Here is a 21,195-nt window from a genome sequence, read left to right as displayed (position 1 = left end):
TTTAGAGGACCTGGGTTCAAAAGCACGAGATTTAGGCGACTTGAAAGTGATAGGTTTAGAGGACTCGGGTTTAACAACACAAGTTGAAGGAAGATCGAGGGTTTAAAATTATTCAAAAAACTCAAAAGTGCTATCTTCCATCATTGAAATTTTCCCCCGAAGATAGGACTTAGAGGAAAAAAAGGTGCATTTTCTACAAAGGTGACATCAACAAAGATGTAAACATTTTTTTATGAAGGATTATATCACTTGTATCTTTTTAGGGCGGGTGAGTAACCCAGGAAGATAGATTTGATGGCTTAAGGATCTAGTTTTTATCTATGTTGGTTTTGGGAATGAACAAAGGTAATACACCCAAATACTCAAAGTGAAAGACCATTTGAGGTTCAAAAGCAACTAAAAACTATTGAGTTCTATGGGACTTTTTTTAGGGGTCTAATACACATTAAACAAGTTTATTTATCATGTACGTGGCATTAAGAACAACTTACCCCCAAAAGGACTTGGGAACATTCACTTGAAAGGGTAAAATACGAGCGTTGTTGTGTAAATGCCTTTTTTCTTCTTTCAGCTAACCCATCTTGTTGTGATATGATGACACAAGATAAATCATGTTTAATGTCCTATGATTGAAAGTATAGTGGAAAATTTTGGTTGAAGTAATCTTTAGCATTGTCTGTACTAAAGCTTTTTATTCTAACTCCTAAATTTGTTTTGAACCATTGAGTGGTAATTAGGAATAATAATGCTGAAGTCAGATTTTTGTTTAAGGAAGAAGAGCCATGTACCTCGAGAATAATCACCAATTAAAGATACAAACCAACAAGACCCAAAAGCATTTGGTATGGTAGAAGGATCCCTTATGTCACTATGTATTAATGAAAAAGGCTAAGAACTTCTTGTGTTGCTAATAGGAAGATAGACACAAATGTGTTTTGCCAATTCACAAATATCACAATCAAACTCACCAATATCTAATCCTTGGAAAAAAAGAGAGGAAATATGACCTTTAAAACCCTAAAAGATGGATGACCTAGGCGTAGGTGATACGGCCAAATGGTAACTTTATTTGAAGAACTAAGAAAGGATAGAGATAAGTTATTTCTAATTTTCTAAGATGATTCAAGGTGATAAAGACCACACCTCCCCTTAGCAAGCCCAATCGTCTTCCCCATGCCTAGGTCTTGAAAGGCACAATAAGAAGGGAAAAAACTAGCATGACTTTTGAGATCATAAGCTTTTGAATGAAGATAAGATTGGCCAACAATATTGGTACATAGAAGACACTTTTAAGGACAAAAATAGGTGCGATATGTATGTCTCTGAATCCTGCAACAGTAGCTAAAAAGATATTGATCATTACAATTTTTTTTTTGTTGCTCGCGCATGGGGTATAGGAATGGAAGAATTGAGATGTTGGGGACATATGGTATGTGGTTCCGAAGTCTATCATCCAAGAGTTACCATAAAGTTTTTCTGAGGCATTCATGGAAAAAGTAAATGAACGTTTACTTGAAAAGGATAAAGAACAAGATGTTCCAAAAGGTTTCTCAAGAGACCCCAACGAGCTTCTCAATTTCTTTATTATTTAACCTACTCATTATCAAGGTTTCCTCATATTTAGATTGCTCATGGGCGAATTGAATTCTTCAGATTTCAATTTCGTACTAATTAGTTGATGAAGTGAAGGAATGGAAAATAGAGAGAAGAAAAGGGAAAAATTACACAACAATGACAATGATGAAGGTTGAAATAGGTTGATAAGGAAATGGGAAAAATTATGCATAAGTGGCAGGGATGAAGGCTAAAATAGTATTGTAATGGCAACAATGAAGGTTGCGCAAACAAGAACAATAAATTCGAAAAAAAATTCCCTAAAGCTCTAATACCATATTAAAGGAGAAAATGATTCTGAAATTCTTATATCCACCTTCACAATACATGATATCATATAGGGGATTACTGAGGGGAAAATAGGAAACTAAATCATAATCAAACAAAATATCCTAATCAAATCCCTCAATTTAAGGGATTTCAAACTAATCTTCCTAACCTAGTTGCAGCTCATATATGCTTTAACAACTAAATCATAAGAATTTGTAAAGAAGAATCCTTATGTAACTAATATTCCATTTAGGTAAGTTCCAGCCAATTGCTTCACTAAGTCTTGCCAACAAAAGAGTCCATAACATAGGACTCATCTACTTATCGTTTAAGCCAAAAATATAATATATTGACAGAATGAAAGTTAGCATACTATCCCCTCCCTCCAAATTAATTTCAAAAAAGTAAACGTAGTAAGTACTACTAGAAAGACAAGTATCATATGTAATTCTATGACCTAAGCTTTTAATAAACCTTAGGATTTCCTTTTTTTTGAACTCCGGCATTGAATAGCAATTTGTCTTCGCCAAACATGAATAGGAACCTGCAAAGCAGTAACACAAATATGTTTAGGCCCCTTTTTGTGTCAGCTTTGCAAGAAAAAGAATTTGGCAGATGAGTTTTTACTCGATAGTTCTACATTGATAACAGATCAAAGTTATTGAGAATGTAAATGTATCCTTACAGCAGGGAAGCCACCATAGTCCCCAGGCTCTCTGATGTCCTTAGTGACACAGCTATTAGCAGCTAGTCGCACCTGCATGACTAACTTATTTAGAAACATACCCTTCATGGAAGCATTTAAACCTTTAACTCCCTTAGCTATTACAATGGGATATAATCAAATCAATGACAAAGGAAAAACATACAGTAAGCAAGACAGCTTTGAGCTAGTATACAATCTGAAAAGTTTAACAATAGGTCCTTTTTCTTGCCAGGCATTTGCTAATATATGTTAAATAACTAAACATGCAAATTGATTGTCATACTGATCTCTTAATTGTGTCACTAAATAAAATTTTAAAGGACCCTCAACAACTCAAAGCAAGAATTAACTTTTTCTTCTCAATATCAAGTAAATACCTTTGATATGATAGAGACATGATCACGCACTGCTACTCTTCCCCCTAAGACTACATAGTCTCCTATTCTGTGGCAGTACAGAAACCAAATATGATCACAACTCCCAGAAATTTTGAAAATTTTATCAAGTTCACATACTTGAGCACACTCAGAGACATAAGAAACTAGAAGGGAAAACTGGAGAAAAGAACTAAAGGGTACTAATAACATACATCACTGAACCGGCTATGCCGACCTGTCCACAAAGCATGCAACTTTTCCCAATAACTACATTATGTCCAATCTGCATGGCCAGCATTTGGGTAAGGGCATTACCATAAGTATGGCTATCAACAAGGTCAGACAGAAAACACCACCTGAACTAAGTTATCTATCTTTGTATGGTCTCCTATTACTGTGTCTCTCCAACTGCACAACCAAATAGGTGATATACTTTCATTCAACATTGGTCTGCTCAGGAATGCAGAAACAAGTTAGAAGTGGAAAACATTCAGAGTTGATAGATAACTAGCCTGCCCCGATCAATGCATGTATTAGCTCCAATATCCACGTGGTTCCCTATCCTAACATTTAAAATCTGAGGAAAAACAACACAGAAAAAAATAATAAATGAATTTACTTGTTCAACAAATCTGAAATACCCAAGCAGCAATTCTTTACCTTTTTTCTTTTTTAAATCAACAAGAATAAATTCAATGATAATAGAAATGTTAATCATAAAACAATTCCTAAGTTATGCCTTGTAGTGCTCGAAACACAAGCAAGTTTTAAAGAAGTTCCTATGTAGCATAAGAGACAATTTCAACTATTCTAACAGCTAATAGATTGTATATATATGTTTCAAGTTATGGCCAATCATTCAGGCTGTTAAGAAATATGATCATGTTAGGATATTTTTCTAGTTGTGAATGTTGTAATTCTTAAAATCCAATAAACACCAACTTGAGGCTTCTTGACCATGTTGCCATCCTCATCGACAAAAAATCCAAATCCTGCAATGAATAAAATTAGATAAACAAATTCAACTTCAGTACAAAATTACACTTCAATAGTCCAATAACACAGGTAAGGAAGTAAAGGAGATATATGTAGACATTCTGATAGAGGATTAACTACCAAATGAATAAATCCGATGTCTTTTATAACTTTCAAGCTCAGAAGAAGCTGACCTTACCATCTTGACCGATGCAAACTCCATTATGGATTACACATGAATCACCTACATTGCAGTTACTAAGTACAGCATTATACCTGAACAAAGTTTAATAAATCAATCAGGAAACAAAGAGGCCATAAACATAAAATTAAAGCAAAACATCAAAGTTCACAACATGGGATGTCATATTGAAAGATTTACCCAATCTTTGTGAACTGGCCGATTTTAACACAAGGGCCAATAGCAGTCCCTGAACCAACATGAACATTTGCACCCAAAACGGATTTCGGATGAACTATCGCACCAATCTCGATAACCACAGTTGGATCAATACAAGCTGACTTATGAAAATGGCCACCGCCATTTTTCCATTTTAAAAACTCCTGGCCATCATCAACGTCAGCTCCAGTTTCTGTCTTGACAGAAAAAAGAATATGAAGGAAGAGCAAAGTTAACCGGTAAGTATTTGAGCAATACATATCCATTGAGACATTTTAGCAAACAGCTGAGATGCTATAGAAACTGACCGGAGTTAACCATGCTATTTGGGAATGCGGTTTGGTTAGTTGAGGACGCAGAGAAATTATAGAGAGAGCCAAAACATGAAGGAGTAGAAAGAGGAAAGTTCCTGAAAATTAAAGGAGGAATTGAGGATAATCTTTTCAGAGTAACTGCCATAACGACAATGGGATCGTTTCAGTTACTGTGACGGTTCACTGAAGAGTTGGAGAAAGAGATGAAAATGGTAAAGTTTCTTTTTCCGTTGGGTTTAAGGTTTGGGCAAAAGCATGAATGGATGGGCCTAAACCATGTTTGGGCACAAATTTAGATTAATGTACCAAAACATAAATTTTAGGGTTAAATCTCATTTTGAGACTTGAATTTGGTAATTTTTTTTCATATTAGGATCTGAATTTTTTTATCTAAGTTAATCCTTCAAATCTTAAAGTTTAAGGTTTAATACGGAAACAATTGTCAAATTCAAAAACTAATTTGGACAAAAAAATTTTAAGTCTCAATGTTGAAATTAATGCTTAGTTCAAGCTTAGTGTGAAAACAATTACCAAATTTAAAGTCTAATTTATATAAAAGAAATTTAGGCCCTAATATAAAAAAAATCCAAATTCATAGTAATCTTAAATTTAATTAATTAATTTATTTATTGTGGAATTCATGCCTCATTTAAGCCTAAATTTAGTTAATCTATTTATTGTGAACTTTGATACCATCACCTAGTATTTGACTTCATGAATACATTATACATCATTATTTAGTTTGGATAAAACTAAAACCAACTGCTAGTGCTTGTTTTTATTAGTTTATTTAATTAAATAGCCTTGGATAGATACGTTTTGGCAAGAAATCAAAGCTAAGTTTTTGACCAATTGACAATTTTATAATAGCAATGCAGTAAACTTATTTTTAAAGAATTAAATCAAAATTTAATATTTTTAAACACACTATTAAACAAGGAAAGATTATAACGGAAATATTAAATTATTGAACCATTAATTAACTCAGTCGTTATGAATGACATTTAACTAAAACAAAATGAAAAGGGATAATTAGGGAGTAATTGATTAGTCTTGAGTTATCGAATTTCCTGCCAGCTTCAATACAATGGAAGTTTCGCTCTGATTTTCCTTAGTTTTAACGTCAAACCATATCTACATTTTGTGACCACAAGCAGCCATTAAATACTTGTCTAATTAACTCAACTTCCATATTTACAATTTTTAAGCTTACCAAAAACAAATGAATGTAACTGTTGCAAATAAAAATTGAGTTCAACGTCCAAAATTCTTTTCTTTTATTTTTTTTTGTGCGAATCACTGTTGTTAAACCATATGCTAGTGTCACAAGTCATAGGCTTTGCAACAAAAGTGTCTCATGGAGATCTACATATTAAATGGGGCTCATTTAACAAGTGACGAAGCCCATCCACGTACAGTCTTAGTGACCCAACGAAGCAATTATGAAAAATTAGGGCTACCTTGGTAAATAGGGAAAGTAATTTTAGAAGATTTGATTTTGTAATCTTGAAAACTGTGTAAATCTTTTAATTCTAGATAGACTTCAATCTCGTCCGTTGATGTAACTTAATCTATACCGTCGATTTTGGGGAGCTCAACTATAAATCGAGAGTCTCCCCCTCATTTGTAATCGTCTATTGTATGCATTGTATTCTATTTTTTGCGTTAAAGAATATATTGAGAGTATTTACTCAAATACCTTGTGTGCATTGCTTTTTTGTGGCTATTATGCTCTTTTGAGCTTCTTTTGGTGCCTTAGAGGAATTCTGCGAGAATCTTCATTTTGCGAAAGTTAGGCTGACTTAGGCGCATTTGAAGCAAAAGAATCTCCTAAGGCCACACAGATTGTGAGACGAAAAGTCTAGCCCCATAACAGTTGGTGTCAGAACTAAGGTTACGAAGACACTATTCGAGATGTCGAAAGAAGTTGCCAATCATATAGAGCCAATAGAGACTCGTGGGAGGGCTAGGAAAGCAAGCCGATTGAGGGACATGCTGCCGACTTTGAAAGGATAAGTGATCAATCTTGAGAAGCCCGTGAGGGATATGAGGGAGACACTCGAGGTGGTCGAGAGATGTATCGATGAGTTGGACTCAATGAAGGAGTAGCTTAAAGATTTTGTGTTGGAGTCTCTCAACTCCAATGTGGAAAATATGCAAATGGTGCTCAATTCCATTATGGGTAAGCTCACGGAAAGAAACGATGCTTTCAAGGCCATAGTGATGGCTTTAAGAGAGGAAAAAATGGCCATGACAAGGGCTTTGAACACGAGAATTGAGAAGCTCGAGAGAGAGTTTGTTATGTGTCGAGCCGCCGTGAGTAGAGGAGTGTTGGTGCAACACTCAATCGTGAGATAAATGTCTTGAAACCAAAAGAGTTTACGGGGACAAGGTTTGCAAGCGATGTGAGCAACTTCTTGTGGGGAATGAAGCAATATTTCCGTGCCAAAGGAATCATGGACAATGCTACTAAGGTAAACATTGTTGTTATGTATTTCACTGATGTTGTTTTGTTATTGTGGCATCATAGGTCCACAAATAAGAGACGTGGTGGAACCGCAATTGGGACTTGGGTGGAGTTTCAAAAGGAATTCAAGGCATAGTTTTACCCGGAGTATGTTGAAGACGAGACTCAAGAAAAGTTGCGTCGACTTATGCAATGAGGCACAATTAGGGAGTGTGTGTAGTAGTTTAGTGAACTCATACTCTAAATTTATGATTTAAGCGAGAAAGAGATGTTTTTCTCTTTCATGGATGGGCTGAAGCCATGGGCGAATATGAGTTGTAGCCCCGAGGAGTCTAGGAACTTATGAAAGCCATGACGGTAGTGAAGTCCTTAATTGAACTTGGCCTGAGGAAAGACAAGTTCGAGTCTTCCAAGTCTAATAGGAAAGGCAATAGTAGGGAAGATGAAGGACATGATGAGTATGACAACAGTAATAGTGGCAAAAATGACAATGGGAAACCATAAATGAGAAGTGGAAAACCAACAACAACCAAAATGAGAAAGGGAACAAAATAAAAATTGCTTCCTTTGCGACGATTTGCATATGGTAAGGAACTGCCCGAAGAGATCCGTGTTTTCGGGTATCAAAGGAGATAATGAGTCAAAAGAAGAGGCTATGAGGCTTGGTTTAATAGTGAGGGTTGTCGAAGCCAAGAAAGCTAAGGAGAGTGAGAAGCTAGTGAAGTGCTTCTTGTGTTGTGGGCCGCATAGGTTGTAGGACTGCCTAGATCGATCTAAACTATCCACGATCAGTAAATGAGAGAAAACATAGTTTGAAGAGAGTAAGACTTCAAAACTTGGGTCAATGATACACATTCCTACAAAGAAGAATAACAAGAAGGTAGGATTGATGTTTGTGGACATTAATATCGTAGGCTAGAGAAAGAGTGCTCGTGTTGATATGAGGGTATTAGACTTATTCATATAGGAGAAAGTCACAAGCAAACTTGATCTCTCGATTAGAAAATCAAATAATAAGATCAAGATGGTAAATTTTAAAGAGGTCTCTACTATAGGAATAGCACGAGGAGTCGAGCTACAAATTGACGAGTGGAAGGGCAATGAAGATTTTGAGGTAATCCACTTAGATGATTACGATTTTGTTCTTGGCTTGAACTTCTTTGACCAGATTATGACTTGTCTTTTTCCTTTTGCCGATTGTATTCATATCTTTGATGATTCGCAACCATGATGTGTTGTGCTGATAAATTGAGACATGAGGGTTGGGACCAAGGTATCGTCAGCAATCTAACTAGTTGAAGATGTTTTGTATGGGAGGAATATTGACTCGATAGATCGAACTGCTAAGGAAGCCCCTTTGGAAATGCTAGTGGGCCATGAAACTAATATGAAACCTGTTAAGTTATTAGTGGAGCTACCACCTATGAGAGAGGTGGGTTGTGCATCAGACTTTGGTGATAAAGTGGTGATGCAAACTAGACAGTTGATACGAGTAAATGCTGCCAATAAGGTACATCTCAAACACTTTGGTAGTGTTTTTCATTCTAACTTGTTGGCTTGGCAAGGATACAAGAACCCTTTCAAAGTTCTTAAGCGAGGAAGCCAAGGTGTTTACAAACCAGATTTGGCACTAAAACTCAAGGTTAACCTAGTGTTTAAAGTAAGTGTGTCAAAGCCTAGTTGTGCGAATCAAGGGATAACAGGATTAGCAAGATTGTCTCTAACTTGAAAGTTTATCGGTGTTTCAGTACCGTCATGAGGCTTGATAGTAACGGAGGATTTGCACGGATATATCCCCGCTTGTTGAGAAGTAAGTCCTAAGGAATAAACAGGTCCCTCGTTGTCTCCTTCTTCAATGTTGAGCACCGAGCCCTTCCCTTTGTCAACTCCTCCAGTCAATAACTGAGTCAACTTAGCCATCATACTCCCTTGAGATTCCATTATTTTATCCATCATCTTTTGTTGAACCTTCTCTAGTTGCTCATTCATTTGCTCTTGCATTTCCTTCTGGAACTGTTCTAGCCTTTGGTCCATGTCTCTAGTTTTGGATCGAGTGCCATAGCAGTGTTTGGTTGATTGGTTGGTTTCCAGATTAGCTGAGGAGTGATTTGAATTAATTAGAATGATTTAATGTTTTTAAACGCATATGAAGTAATGCAATGCATGAATGCAAAAAGACGTCAATTTTAATTCAATTCCATATAAGAAAACCTTACTAGAAAGCAAATCTCTTTACATAAAGCGAATTACAAATAAGACTTTGCCCTAGTACCCAGAACTCTAATCTTCCTAAGTAACAAAGCTAATTCTTGCCCCTGATCCGATTCTAATTCATACTTCATACTCAGCATGTCAGCCTGCAATGCAAAAGTCTGTACGTAATCAGCTACTTCTCGAATCTGGACCACGGCTTCCTCCATAAGATGATCTCTGCTCCTAACTTGACTCTGAAAGTGGTGGAGGTGTTCATTATTACGACTTTCGTTTACTTTCAAGTGCTTGATCTGGATCTCACAATTTTGCAGCATCATTTCTAGCTCTTCGATTCTTTCCTTCATTTCTTCAATCTTGCTCAAGCTTGCTTTCAACTCTATTGTAGAGTTTCGGCTTCGATACTGACGAAGAGATTTTTCCAATACGATCACCCTATCCTTTAACTCGCCCTTTTCCTTCTGACTTTCTGATAAACTATTTTCTAAAGCCTTGTTTTGCCTTTGCATCTCTTGAAATTTCTGTTCCCATCTACCGGCCTTGTCCTTTTCTTCTTGGATTTTTGCTTGCCACTGTTTTGATGTCTTTCCTAGCCCAGCAGTTCTTATTGACAAACGCAACTTTTTATAATCCGTCTTTAGACTACCCAGTTCTTAATCAGCCTTGTTTTTCTCTTTCTTCAATCTTTCATTCTCAAGCTTCTGAACGTCTATGTCCAATCTCAAGTTCGTCTTTTCCGCCTCCATTTGCTCTATCATTTTCTCCAAATTCGCGTTCTTCCTCTCAAAATCTTGTCTTACAATTTCTAATTCCGAAGGGATGACTCGCAAATGTTCTTCTATTGACTGGCCGTCCTCATGATTTATCTTGGGTGTGTTATCATTAATCTTCCTAGCCCTCCATCCATAATACTCAGGAGTTGTCATTGGCCCTACAGCTAACCTTTTCATTCGGCGAGTCTGTTTCCATGCATTGGACATTTCTTGAATCTTCTTTCTATAACCATCATCTTTGTATGAAAATTCACAATTAGCTATCCCTTGAGTCGCAGGTATAAACTACCTTGACCTGTATTGCCTTAGCACCAATAATGGGGCATATCCGACAGCGCCCCAAATACCCAATAAAGGTACCCAATCGAAATTTCCACACCTATATAGGATCTCATCTGGTAGTAACCAAGGAGCTCTCCACTCAACATCTTCCTCTTGAAGATTTTGAAGAATGGCCATCCATTTTTCCTCTGAAATGTCTTCTCTCCTTGGCGTGGCGACTATCTCCTTTAGTCATGAATAATTTTCAGAGAAAACCCGATACGAAACTTTATCCACCTTCTAAAAGTGACTTGTGAAACCATGCGAGTAGAAACTGCGCACATCCAATAAATCTACCTTCACCCGTCTTTCGGCATGCACTCAATGACCTGAAGGTTTTCGCCAAAATTGCCAGAATCGGTGTAACTCTCTTATCAAGCCGATCGAATAAATCGGTGTCTGCTTCATCCACATGCCCTAAAGCTTTAGGGAAGACAACCAAGCCATATATACTTAAGGTGAAGACATCTAACCTCTTTCTTACATCTGGGTGGGTGAGAATTGCATCCTTCAAGCTCCTCCAAGGAATGCACTTGCTGTCCCCATTTTGCTTAACTCGTGCAGTGACCCATTGCTCACTCATCCTTGTTATTCCTATCAGCTTCTTTGAAAAGGTTGGCACATTCATCACTCTCGAGTAGACCCTATCCACTTGGAACTTTGAACATCGGAGTAAAGCCACGTACTCTTATATCGTAGGTACCAAATCAACATTCCCAAACGTGAAGCAACTGTAAGCAAGATTCCAAAACTGGGCGAGGGCTCGAAACAAATGTTTGTTTACCTTCACATCAAGCAAATAAGACAAGTCCCCATAATTGTCGTAAAATAACTGCCTAACCTCATTATTCCACTGATCCCAAATTTCTTTCAATTCCTGCAAATTGTTTTGAGTCACACTGGTGCGAGTAAAATCTCATAATTCCGATACATACCCATTGGCCAGGCTATCACCCTTTTCTTGCTGCGTTGTTTCAGACCAAGTTCGGACAGCCGCATTGTCCTCCACTTTATCAAGAAACCCTTTTTCTATGTCAAGCTTTTTATCTAGCAACTGAATCTGAACTGACGCCTTTTATGATGAAATGAAATGCCATGTCATGCAAACAAAAATAAAACACAAGAGTCAGTATCCAATAAGAGTAAAACGTCTATTAGGATATCTACTAGGGTTCAGTGTAATTCTACCTAAGGCAAGCTTCTAAGGCTCATTATATGCGGTTTGGCTCTAAAGCAAAGGTACCTGAACCAGCAGATTCCTTGATCCTCACCCATTATAGGCTCATATAGATCAAGTTCGGCTCAGGGGGACACATTTTCCTTATGACTATACGGAGATGAAAATCTCACGAAGGCATAAGTACCGATGTATCCTGAAAGCGATCCACTATCCTATACGGAGGTGAAAACCTCACGAAGGCATAACTTCTCACTCCCACTTAAAAGGGTAAAATTGTTCAACTCATGAAATGTATAATGCAAACAATATTTAAACAAGAAGATAATGAATGCAAAAGGATGTCATGAGTTTTTTTTTTTAAAATAATTTCTCGACCATAAGACAAAAATTAATCAACTTTGTGGCTCGACTCTCTTTTTTTAAAAAATGTCCCCAGTGGAGTCGCCAAGCTGTCGAAACCGTTTTTTAAAAACAAAAAAAAATTTTAGGTTGTCGACTTTAAAAAAATGAAAATTGGGAGTCGCCACCAATCTCTTATTAAGGTGTGATTGGGTCACCTAAAAAAATGATTTTGGTCTACAAATTTTAGAAAAGCGGGTTCGGGAGTCGGTTATGTACGAGGAAGGGTTAGCACCCTCGTACGCCCAAAATTGGTACCTAATTAATTAATTAGTATCTTAAGGTCGAAAAATTGAAATATATAATTTTTAAAAACTTAAAACGTTACGTATTAAGACCCTTCTCAATTCAGAGAAGCAAAAATGCCACACCCAATGCGTTAGGGCACAACATTCGAATTTCCTCCAAAATGAATTAGGCCAGAATACTCGTATAAGGGAAATAATTAAAAGAATATCCATTTATCCAAGATTTAAGAAATCGCGGCCCAATACGTTAGGGCACAATTCCTTTAAAATCCCAAACTCGGAATATTTCCTTTATTGTTTTTTTAAAAAATCTTCATTTTGAGAAATCAATGCATCACATCCAATACGTTAGGACACAACGTGTTGAATTCCCAATAATGAGCTTTTATTTTTTGATTTGAAGAGAAATGGTCGATTGTTAGATTTAACGAAGAAAATCAGAACCCAATACGTTAGGGCTCAATTTCCTTGAAAATCCTAAATACGAACATTATCTCAATTTTTAAAAAATTTTATCTTTAAAGTTGAGTAAAAAAATGATGAACGTTATTTTGTACGTACAAATGCTGTAATAATAATAACAACAATAATAAATACATCAATGACATAAAAAATAATATAAGCAAATGAATAAACGAAATAAAAAAAAGGGTAATCCATGACATGCAAAATATTAAATGTAAACACAATTATACAATGAATGGGAAAGCAAACAAATAAATAAAAAATCAAAAGACGTACATAAGGAAATTATGAAGATTAAAAATATACATATAATTTACAAAAAAAAATTTGGGTTATAGAATTTATATATAAATACAATACATAATATACTTATGAAAATAAAGGAAAAATATAATTATGCGTACATATATAAAATAATAAAAAATAACTATATTTTTTTTAAAAAAAAGAAAAAAAGTGAGTATTTAACCATTTGAAAAAAAAACGTAAATATATACATATAAATATGAAAATATTCATTAAAAAAATATAGGAAAATATTCGTTAAAAATATATATGTGTACATATAAAAGAAATATATATATAGATAAAAAAATGAGAATAAAATGATAATTACACTATTAATTAATAAAATAAATAAAAAGAACATAAAAAACTAAATTGAATCGCAATTTACAAATCTGGGGTAAATCTGCAAATAAATAAAAGTAAAAGGACTAATTTGAACGCGCGAATTACATAGAGGGGCTGGAAGGGAAATTTTCCCTTCTCCTCTAAAATGGCGCCGTTCAAATGGATCAGATTGGAATTTAAAATAAATTAAAGGCCAAATTAAAAAAATAAGAGTACTTAATTGGAAATATATAAAAAGGCGGAGGGGCTAAAAGCGCAATTTGCCCCACCGTATAAAAACACGCGGATTCTGGGTCCGGGTCGGGTCGACGCGCGGATCCTCCCCTCAAAACGGCGTCGTTTTCAATTGGCTATTTAAGCCAAAATTTAAAAAAAAATTCATTTCAAAACATTTCTAAGAAAAAAAACAAAAAAAAACCTGTAAAAAACTTTCTCAACCCCTCTGTCCTCCGGCCATTGGCTGATCATCGGACGGTCATCGGCCCTTCGCCTGCCACCGCGCCGGCCGCCAATCTCCGGCGTCGGCACCACCATATGCGGTGGCCGGAGAAAGGAAAAAAATCCCCCCTTTAGCCTTCTCGACCTCCTTTGCCCAGATCTGAGCTTAAATCCCACAAAACACCAACGAAAGTGCCCCAAAAGCACTGAAACCTTTCGGCTTCCGGTCGTCTTTCATCGGAGACGACACCCTCAGCCGTCCACGGTGATCTAGGACTCAAAACAGAGGTTGTATCTCTCTTTTCTTTATTTATTAACAGTATGTATATAATAGTAAAAAAATAACAATAGAAAATAAATAAAAACTACAAAATAACAACCTTTTGATTCGATTTTTTTGCTCTCTATATTGCGAAAGTAGTAATCTTTTTTTTTTATTTCTGATTTCGAAAATCCCAGATCCCTATTACAGTGTGTTCAAGGGCCTCTTATATCCGTAAGAAAATAAATCTAAAAAGGAAATAGATTTGTTCTTGATTTGATTTACAAATATTCTTGATTCCCTTTCCATTTTCGTGTTTTCTTGCTATGCAGGTGAATCCATGGAGATTCGGCCAAGATTTGGAGTTGCGGCGGCTGGAGCTTTACTCAGAAACCCTAGGGTTTCTTCATCTGTTTCGGTTTGTGTTTGTAACTGGGCCATCAATTGAAATTGGGCCATGTAATTTGTCTTGTAATTGGGCTTATAAAAAAATGGACTTTATTTTATTGTGGGCAGGGTAAAAATTTAGGTATTACATTAGTCATGGTTAATTTAGTAGTACTGGTAGATTTAAGTTTTCATATTGTTGGTTATGATTAATTTAAAGGAAATTGATGTTAGTTTTAACTTTTTTCGATTTCTTCCTGAGTTTCATCTCCACCCCAAGGGAGATAAGGGGTGGCAATGGAAGCACCAAGCGGAAAAGTGAATGATTTCAGATTTCCCGTTTATTAATTCGATGAAAGTGTATAAAATAATCGAATTATGTAATATGAGTGCTTAAATTACAATTTATTTTATTTGGAGTGTTTAAAATAAAAATGTTTAATTAATTGGGTGATCACCTGTATAGTTTATCCTAATATCATACTTAAATCTAATTCAAACCCGACCAAACTCAAGAACATTTCTACCACAAAACAATTAAGCCAAAAATAATAATTAATTACTAAAAAACATAATTTAAGTGATCTAACATGATTTATTCAGATTTTCAAATAACAAAACTATACAAAATTTAACAAACTGAATATTCATTAATTTTCCGCACCATACTAAAGTCACCCTAACTCTAGTGACAAATGTAAAAAATCACTAGTTGAAAACTATAATTAATATCAGTCAAAAATCATAATTAACTCTAGTGATAACGAGTCAAAATCATTTAAATCTAGTATATCATAATTTCGAGAATTTTGTAGCTTAAAATATGATTTCGATTTGGGACATGAAAACTTTACTGCAATATTGAACATCGATTGAAAGCAAGGACAATTTGGAATCTGCAGCTCTTAATGCTAACTTCTAGTTTTAATGTATCCTTTCAATTTATTTTCATCCTTGATCTTGTTATTTTTTAGCTGTTTATAAAAAGCCACAACAACACAAACCAAATGTGACATGTTATAAAATATTAGATTCTTCTTCCATTATCACTTAAAGTTTTGGCTTGATCTTCTAGTCTCCACAGTCCACATTCATTTCAGTCTCACAATCTATGCATTCAAGACATAGATTGTTTACAGACAAGTTGACAACAAGGGGTAGCTGTCGACATGAAATTGAGACTTGAGACAAGATACGGCTTGAGATGTAGCGGTTGTTGATATCCGTTAAACGCTCGGCCCGCTGATTGATTCAGCTTAAAATGCAGAAAGGCTCAAAAGTCTGAAAACCCACCAATTGAATATCAACTTTACCACCCTTTTGCCAAAAACTTCTACCTATATTCAGTGGTTGGGTCTTCCCTTTTTGTTTTTTCCTATGAATTTTCCATTGGCTTTGTTAGCAAATTAACAACCGCGTCTTGAGTTGACTTCTGCATCAAAATGTCAGTCATAATATCACTCCGATTACCATTTTTAATTATTTTCCATCTTTGTCAATACATTGGATTTCAAGTTTCAACTTATTTTACCCGTAATCTCTAATTAAGAAATTATATAGTGGAGTAGATTATTTTCGCTTGAAAGTTCTTCCCTGAAACTGCTTAGTAATATCTCCCTGTCAGTGTTTCTAACTCAGTAATATTTAAGGTTTGCTTGTAGGGTCTCAAAGCTGCAGTAGAGCCATTAAGACAAGATATGGAACATTCAACTAATTTCAGACAAAACCTTCATTTGCTTTTGCTTTGTTATTTTCTGTTCGGTCGTAATGATCTTGCTCTTGCTGATCCTCCCTATTCGGTTTGTTCAAACAATACCTATAATAATTCATTGAATACTTCATTTCAAACTAGTCTGCAAAATCTCCTCGGTTCACTGGCCTCAAAAGCTTCAGTCTCCAGATACTACAATATCTCTTATGGAAATGAAACCGATAAAGTTTACGGCCAGTTCATGTGCCTCGACTATGTTTCATACGACGATTGCCATGGCTGCATCTTAGGGGCAACACAGGCTATAATGAATCTTTGTCCCAACAAAACAGAAGCAGTCGTTTGGGAGGAAGTTTGTCAATTGCGTTACTCAAATGTTAGCTTCCTCGGTCAATTGAATGTCAAAGACAACATCGGCAAAGATAACGTAATTAATATCTCAGAACCAGTAAAATTTCAAGCTCTTGTGGAGAACAAGCTGCGAAATCTTACCAAACAGGCAGCCTTTAACTCTTCGGCAAATAAGTATGCTACTGGTGATGAACCGTATACGATAGATGACACTTTGTATGCTCTGGTGCAGTGTACCTTAGACTTATCCCCTGATGAATGTAACAAATGCCTTGAAGCTGCCATAAAAGATGTTGCATCCCAGTGCTATGGTTCTCGTGGAGCAAGGTTACTTAGTCGCAGTTGCTATCTTAGGTATGAGTTATATGCCTTTTATGAAGGTGCCAATGAAACCTCTGCTTCCCCGAAAACTCAACCCACAACAAGAAGTGGTGGAAGTGGAAGGAAAATATGGGTGATTATAGTTCTTACAATTGGATCAGCATTTTTGGTGGTAGTGCTAATGGCTTCCTTCGTATACTGTGGTGCAATGAAGAAAGGAACTCGAAAAGGTAAATATAACAATAAGATTAAGAAGTATTCTTACAAATCTTCGTGTGCCTTTTAGAGGCTAAATTTGATCCTTTTTGTTTTGATGTTCCAGGGAAGGACGAAATCCTGAGAAATCATGTTCAACTACACAATAGTGGGGACTCTGAGAACCCAGATTTCCAGGATTTTGAAGGCTTAGATGAGTTAAAAGCAAATGATTCTTATATTGATTTGGTAACCATACACTCAGCTACTAATAACTTCTCTGATTCAAACATGCTGGGACAAGGTGGTTTTGGACCTGTTTACAAGGTAATACAAATTTCTATAAGATAATTGAGATACCCAAATCAACAATTCTGCTATATATTGAAAGAAAATGGTTTTTTCTCATTAGGGGGTACTTCCTGATGGAAAGCAAGTGGCTGTCAAACGGCTTTCAAGGTTCTCTGAGCAAGGTGCCTTGGAGTTCACAAATGAAGTCCTACTGATATTGAAACTTCAACATAAAAACCTTGTCAGGCTTCTGGGCTTCTGTGTGGATCAGCAAGAACAGTTGCTTGTTTATGAATTTATGCCCAACAGCAGCCTTGATGTTGTCCTCTTTGGTATTGTTCTTGAACTCTTTATTTGTTTTGAGCTCTTTAAGTAACTGGAAATTACTCGAAGTGTTTGCTTGATACTTGTCTCTTGCATTAGATCCAAAGAAACGTGCACAACTCAATTGGAGCAAACGTTTAAACATTATTAATGGAATTGCAAGGGGAATTCTTTATCTACACGAGGATTCACGACTTAGGATCATACATAGGGACCTGAAGGCTAGTAACGTGTTGCTAGATTTTGACATGAACCCGAAAATCTCAGATTTTGGAATGGCAAGAATCTTTGCTGGAGCGGACAGTGAAGCTAATACAGCACGTATAGTCGGAACATAGTAAGGCACCGCTCTTCTAGTTTCAGTTCATTTCCTCAAAATTTAACTATTGTTCAAAGCACATAGTGTGATCTGCTAAATAATTCTTTCTCAAGCATACTAAAATCTAGTTCTTCTTTGCATTAGTGGATATATGGCTCCGGAGTACGCCATGGAGGGATTGTATTCAATCAAGTCCGATGTTTTCAGCTTTGGAGTACTCTTGCTTGAGATAATTACAGGCAGAAGGAATGCAGGGTTCAATCAAAAGAAACATGCCCAAACCCTTGTTGCATATGTAACTTTTTAATCCACAGCTTGAATTACTTGCTTTTCAATTTACTAGACACTGTTAATGACATTGAATCATGATGCAGGCATGGCATCTATGGAAAGAAGGGAATGCTCTGGAATTGATGGATCCATTACTAACTGATGGATTGATGGACGAATTTTTAAGATTCATTCATATCGGACTGTTGTGTGTCCAAGAAGATGCATTTGACAGGCCTACCATGTCATCTGTTGTGGTAATGTTAAAAGGTGAAACTGTGACACTAAGCCAACCACAACAACCTGCCTTCTCCATGGGAAGATTTACTGAGCACCATCAAACATTCACTAGAAGTTGCTCCACCAATGGTTTATCAATTTCAAGTGTTGCACCTAGATGATTGACCCCGAAACTCCAGTGATGCCAGAGATTCAATCTTTTCTTTACCTGAAGGTTTCTACATGTGATGATAACTTCATTTCACATAAATTTAGTACATACTAGTGTTATCTTCTTTAAGATATTTTGTATGTCATAATAAGTTTGTGACCGTGAATCACAATTGTTTCTAAATTCCAACTAACAAAGGCTGCCCTTGCAGTAGCCAAAGATACTATTGGGCTACTAATATCCAAGTAGATAGCAAAAACCAAGCCATCAATTATGAACCATTCAAATTCAATCATCATCAATCCTTCCCCTTTTCAGATATTTTTATACGAGATATTTTCATCAAGCTTTGACACAACATTCAGATATTTTTCAACTCTCTCCATTTTAGAAAAAAGCTTAAATACCCAAAGTTTGGATTCATCACTCTCAACTAGATCCCTTTCATCTACCACACAAACTTAGCTGAAAGATCAATGGCAGCCATGGCAACAGCTCTCACCTCACTGTCTTCAAGCCCCAAACCATCTTTCCTAGACCACAACAAGTCATCCTTCAGCGGCACTCCAATTCCTTCTCGCTTCACTCCCATCAAGTCCTCCTCACACAACTCAAACATTTCCATGTCCTTAACCCCTCCTTATGACTTACAATCCTTTGAATTCCAACCCATCAAAGAATCCTATGTTTCTCGTGAAATGACACGCCGTTACATGATGGACATGATTACCTATGCTGACACTGATGTTATCATCGTCGGCGCCGGTTCCGCTGGCCTCTCTTGTGCTTACGAGATTAGCAAAAACCCCAACATCCGTGTTGCCATAATCGAACAATCTGTTAGCCCTGGTGGAGGTGCATGGCTTGGTGGCCAACTATTTTCAGCCATGGTTGTTCGCAAACCAGCTCACAGGTTCCTCGACGAGCTCGGCATCCAATATGACGAACAAGAAGACTACGTTGTCATCAAGCATGCAGCTTTGTTCACATCAACAATCATGAGCAAGCTTTTAGCAAGGCCTAACGTGAAGTTGTTCAATGCTGTGGCTGCTGAGGATCTGATAGTCAAAGGAAACAGGGTTGCCGGTGTGGTAACGAACTGGGCTTTGGTGTCAATGAACCACGACACACAATCCTGCATGGACCCGAACGTGATGGAGTCTAAGGTTGTGGTCAGTTCTTGTGGACATGATGGACCTTTTGGAGCCACTGGGGTCAAGAGATTGAAGAGCATTGGGATGATTGACAGCGTCCCTGGAATGAAGGCACTGGATATGAACACGGCAGAGGATGCAATCGTTAGGCTTACAAGGGAAATTGTGCCTGGCATGATTGTAACAGGAATGGAAGTTGCAGAGATTGATGGTGCCCCAAGAATGGTAACTATTAACACTCCCTTTTTACTTTTTAATTGTGATTTGAGTTATTGATGTGTTATAATGATGAAATTGTGGATTTGGTTTTTTCAGGGTCCAACATTTGGAGCAATGATGATATCAGGGCAGAAAGCAGCACACTTAGCCTTGAAGGCATTGGGGCAGCCCAACGCCGTAGATGGGACCTTCAGCGAAGCTGAAAGGGTACAGCCTGAGTTTGTTCTAGCTGCTGCTGAAACAGAGGAGACTGTGGATGCTTGAAAAAATATTTGATAATTTTCTGGAAATGGAATAAATAAAGAAACATGTGGATGAAATTAGATCTTTTTGGAATGAATTGATGGATTGAATGTGAACAAAAGGTGAGCTTTGGATTTGATTAATGTCCATATAATGTTGGAAAATGAAGAAAATAATATCTAGATTGAGATTTTATTGGGCTGCAACTAGTTTGATTCATTTTTAAGCTCACCCATCTTTTTTTTTTTAATTAAAACCCATTCAACTTCAACAAATATAGTTAAGAACAAAAGAATGTAATTCCGCTGGTAATCGAAAACGAATATGAGCTCATACACTCTAAGCTTAAATGATTAAGTTTGTCTGTTAATGTATCACCTTAATAGGCTACGTAATGAAAAATAGGACAGTCGAATAAAAAGATAAAAATCTGAGCCTCATTTAACAATTGGCCCAATAAAGGTAAGTCCATACTATGAATGAATTAAGTTTAGAGACTACCAAAATACAATTACTCTCCAAAATTGTGCATAACATAACCCAACAATTACGGCATGGGCCTCCGCCTATGTTGGGTCAATAACCCCTCCAAGTTGTCGCCTAAAACCTTTATAGACCAACCCATCTCCATCTTACAATACTGCACAAAGCCCCACACGGACTCACGCCTCAGAAAAAGAAGCATCCACGTTTAGCTTCAAAGCCAAGCCTTAAGGAGGTCTCCATGGAACAACTTGTGGCACTTTCGGAATCAAGGGCCTATGAATGAGATTATGGACCTTGAACTCGCTTTGGAGCTTGTGCGCATATCACAAAGCAACATGTGCTAGAGTTTGTTTTCTTTTCAAGACCCCATCATTGCTCACATTCCATAGGGGCCAAATCAGGGACAATATGCTTGTTAATGCCTCCTTATCAAGCAACCTCATCGTATGTTCAAGCCAGTTAATACAGCTCATTACATCA

At 36.6% G+C, this 21,195-nt stretch overlaps 3 protein-coding genes across 3 annotated transcripts; 2 read left to right on the top strand and 1 right to left on the bottom strand.

Annotated features, from left to right (window-relative positions):
- Positions 1 to 2,113: 2,113 nt before the first annotated feature.
- Positions 2,114 to 5,048, bottom strand: LOC107901924 (probable UDP-3-O-acylglucosamine N-acyltransferase 2, mitochondrial). Its single transcript, XM_016828103.2, has 10 exons — positions 4,651 to 5,048; positions 4,325 to 4,535; positions 4,142 to 4,218; positions 3,910 to 3,959; positions 3,480 to 3,544; positions 3,324 to 3,375; positions 3,180 to 3,250; positions 2,968 to 3,034; positions 2,570 to 2,641; positions 2,114 to 2,428 (listed from the first exon to the last, which is right to left on the bottom strand). Exons 1-10 carry the CDS (start codon positions 4,799 to 4,801, stop codon positions 2,360 to 2,362), a joined length of 885 nt encoding a protein of 294 aa, XP_016683592.1. The 5' UTR covers positions 4,802 to 5,048; the 3' UTR covers positions 2,114 to 2,359.
- Positions 5,049 to 16,051: 11,003 nt separating this feature from the next.
- Positions 16,052 to 18,806, top strand: LOC107901922 (cysteine-rich receptor-like protein kinase 10). The gene is made up of 6 exons (XM_016828100.2): positions 16,052 to 17,053; positions 17,146 to 17,345; positions 17,431 to 17,641; positions 17,733 to 17,970; positions 18,097 to 18,247; positions 18,327 to 18,806. Exons 1-6 carry the CDS (start codon positions 16,138 to 16,140, stop codon positions 18,621 to 18,623), a joined length of 2,013 nt encoding a protein of 670 aa, XP_016683589.2. The 5' UTR covers positions 16,052 to 16,137; the 3' UTR covers positions 18,624 to 18,806.
- LOC107901923 (thiamine thiazole synthase 2, chloroplastic) lies at positions 18,395 to 20,424 on the top strand. Its single transcript, XM_016828102.2, has 2 exons — positions 18,395 to 19,992; positions 20,083 to 20,424. The coding sequence occupies exons 1-2, from the start codon at positions 19,090 to 19,092 to the stop codon at positions 20,248 to 20,250; spliced, it is 1,071 nt and encodes a 356-aa protein (XP_016683591.1). The 5' UTR covers positions 18,395 to 19,089; the 3' UTR covers positions 20,251 to 20,424.
- Positions 20,425 to 21,195: the final 771 nt, after the last annotated feature.

The sequence above is a fragment of the Gossypium hirsutum genome, chromosome D06 (assembly GCF_007990345.1).
Source record: "Gossypium hirsutum isolate 1008001.06 chromosome D06, Gossypium_hirsutum_v2.1, whole genome shotgun sequence".
Classification (NCBI taxonomy): Eukaryota; Viridiplantae; Streptophyta; class Magnoliopsida; order Malvales; family Malvaceae; genus Gossypium; species Gossypium hirsutum.
The sequence above is the reverse complement of the archived record's forward strand: the minus strand, read 5'-3'. Positions and strand labels throughout refer to the sequence as shown.

Excerpts from the sequence above, each read along its gene's own strand:
- LOC107901924 (XM_016828103.2), bottom strand. The coding sequence starts at position 4,801 with ATGGCAGTTACTCTGAAAAGATTATCCTCAATTCCTCCTTTAATTTTC. Across the intron at positions 2,642-2,967 it reads ATGTCTCTATCATATCAAAG|GTGCGACTAGCTGCTAATAG; the intron begins GTATTTACTTGA and ends TTAGTCATGCAG. Across the intron at positions 2,429-2,569 it reads ACTATGGTGGCTTCCCTGCT|GTTCCTATTCATGTTTGGCG; the intron begins GTAAGGATACAT and ends ACTGCTTTGCAG.
- LOC107901922 (XM_016828100.2), top strand. The coding sequence starts at position 16,138 with ATGGAACATTCAACTAATTTCAGACAAAACCTTCATTTGCTTTTGCTT. Across the intron at positions 17,054-17,145 it reads GAAGAAAGGAACTCGAAAAG|GGAAGGACGAAATCCTGAGA; the intron begins GTAAATATAACA and ends TTGATGTTCCAG. Across the intron at positions 17,346-17,430 it reads GTTTTGGACCTGTTTACAAG|GGGGTACTTCCTGATGGAAA; the intron begins GTAATACAAATT and ends TTTTCTCATTAG.
- LOC107901923 (XM_016828102.2), top strand. The coding sequence starts at position 19,090 with ATGGCAGCCATGGCAACAGCTCTCACCTCACTGTCTTCAAGCCCCAAA. Across the intron at positions 19,993-20,082 it reads TTGATGGTGCCCCAAGAATG|GGTCCAACATTTGGAGCAAT; the intron begins GTAACTATTAAC and ends TGGTTTTTTCAG.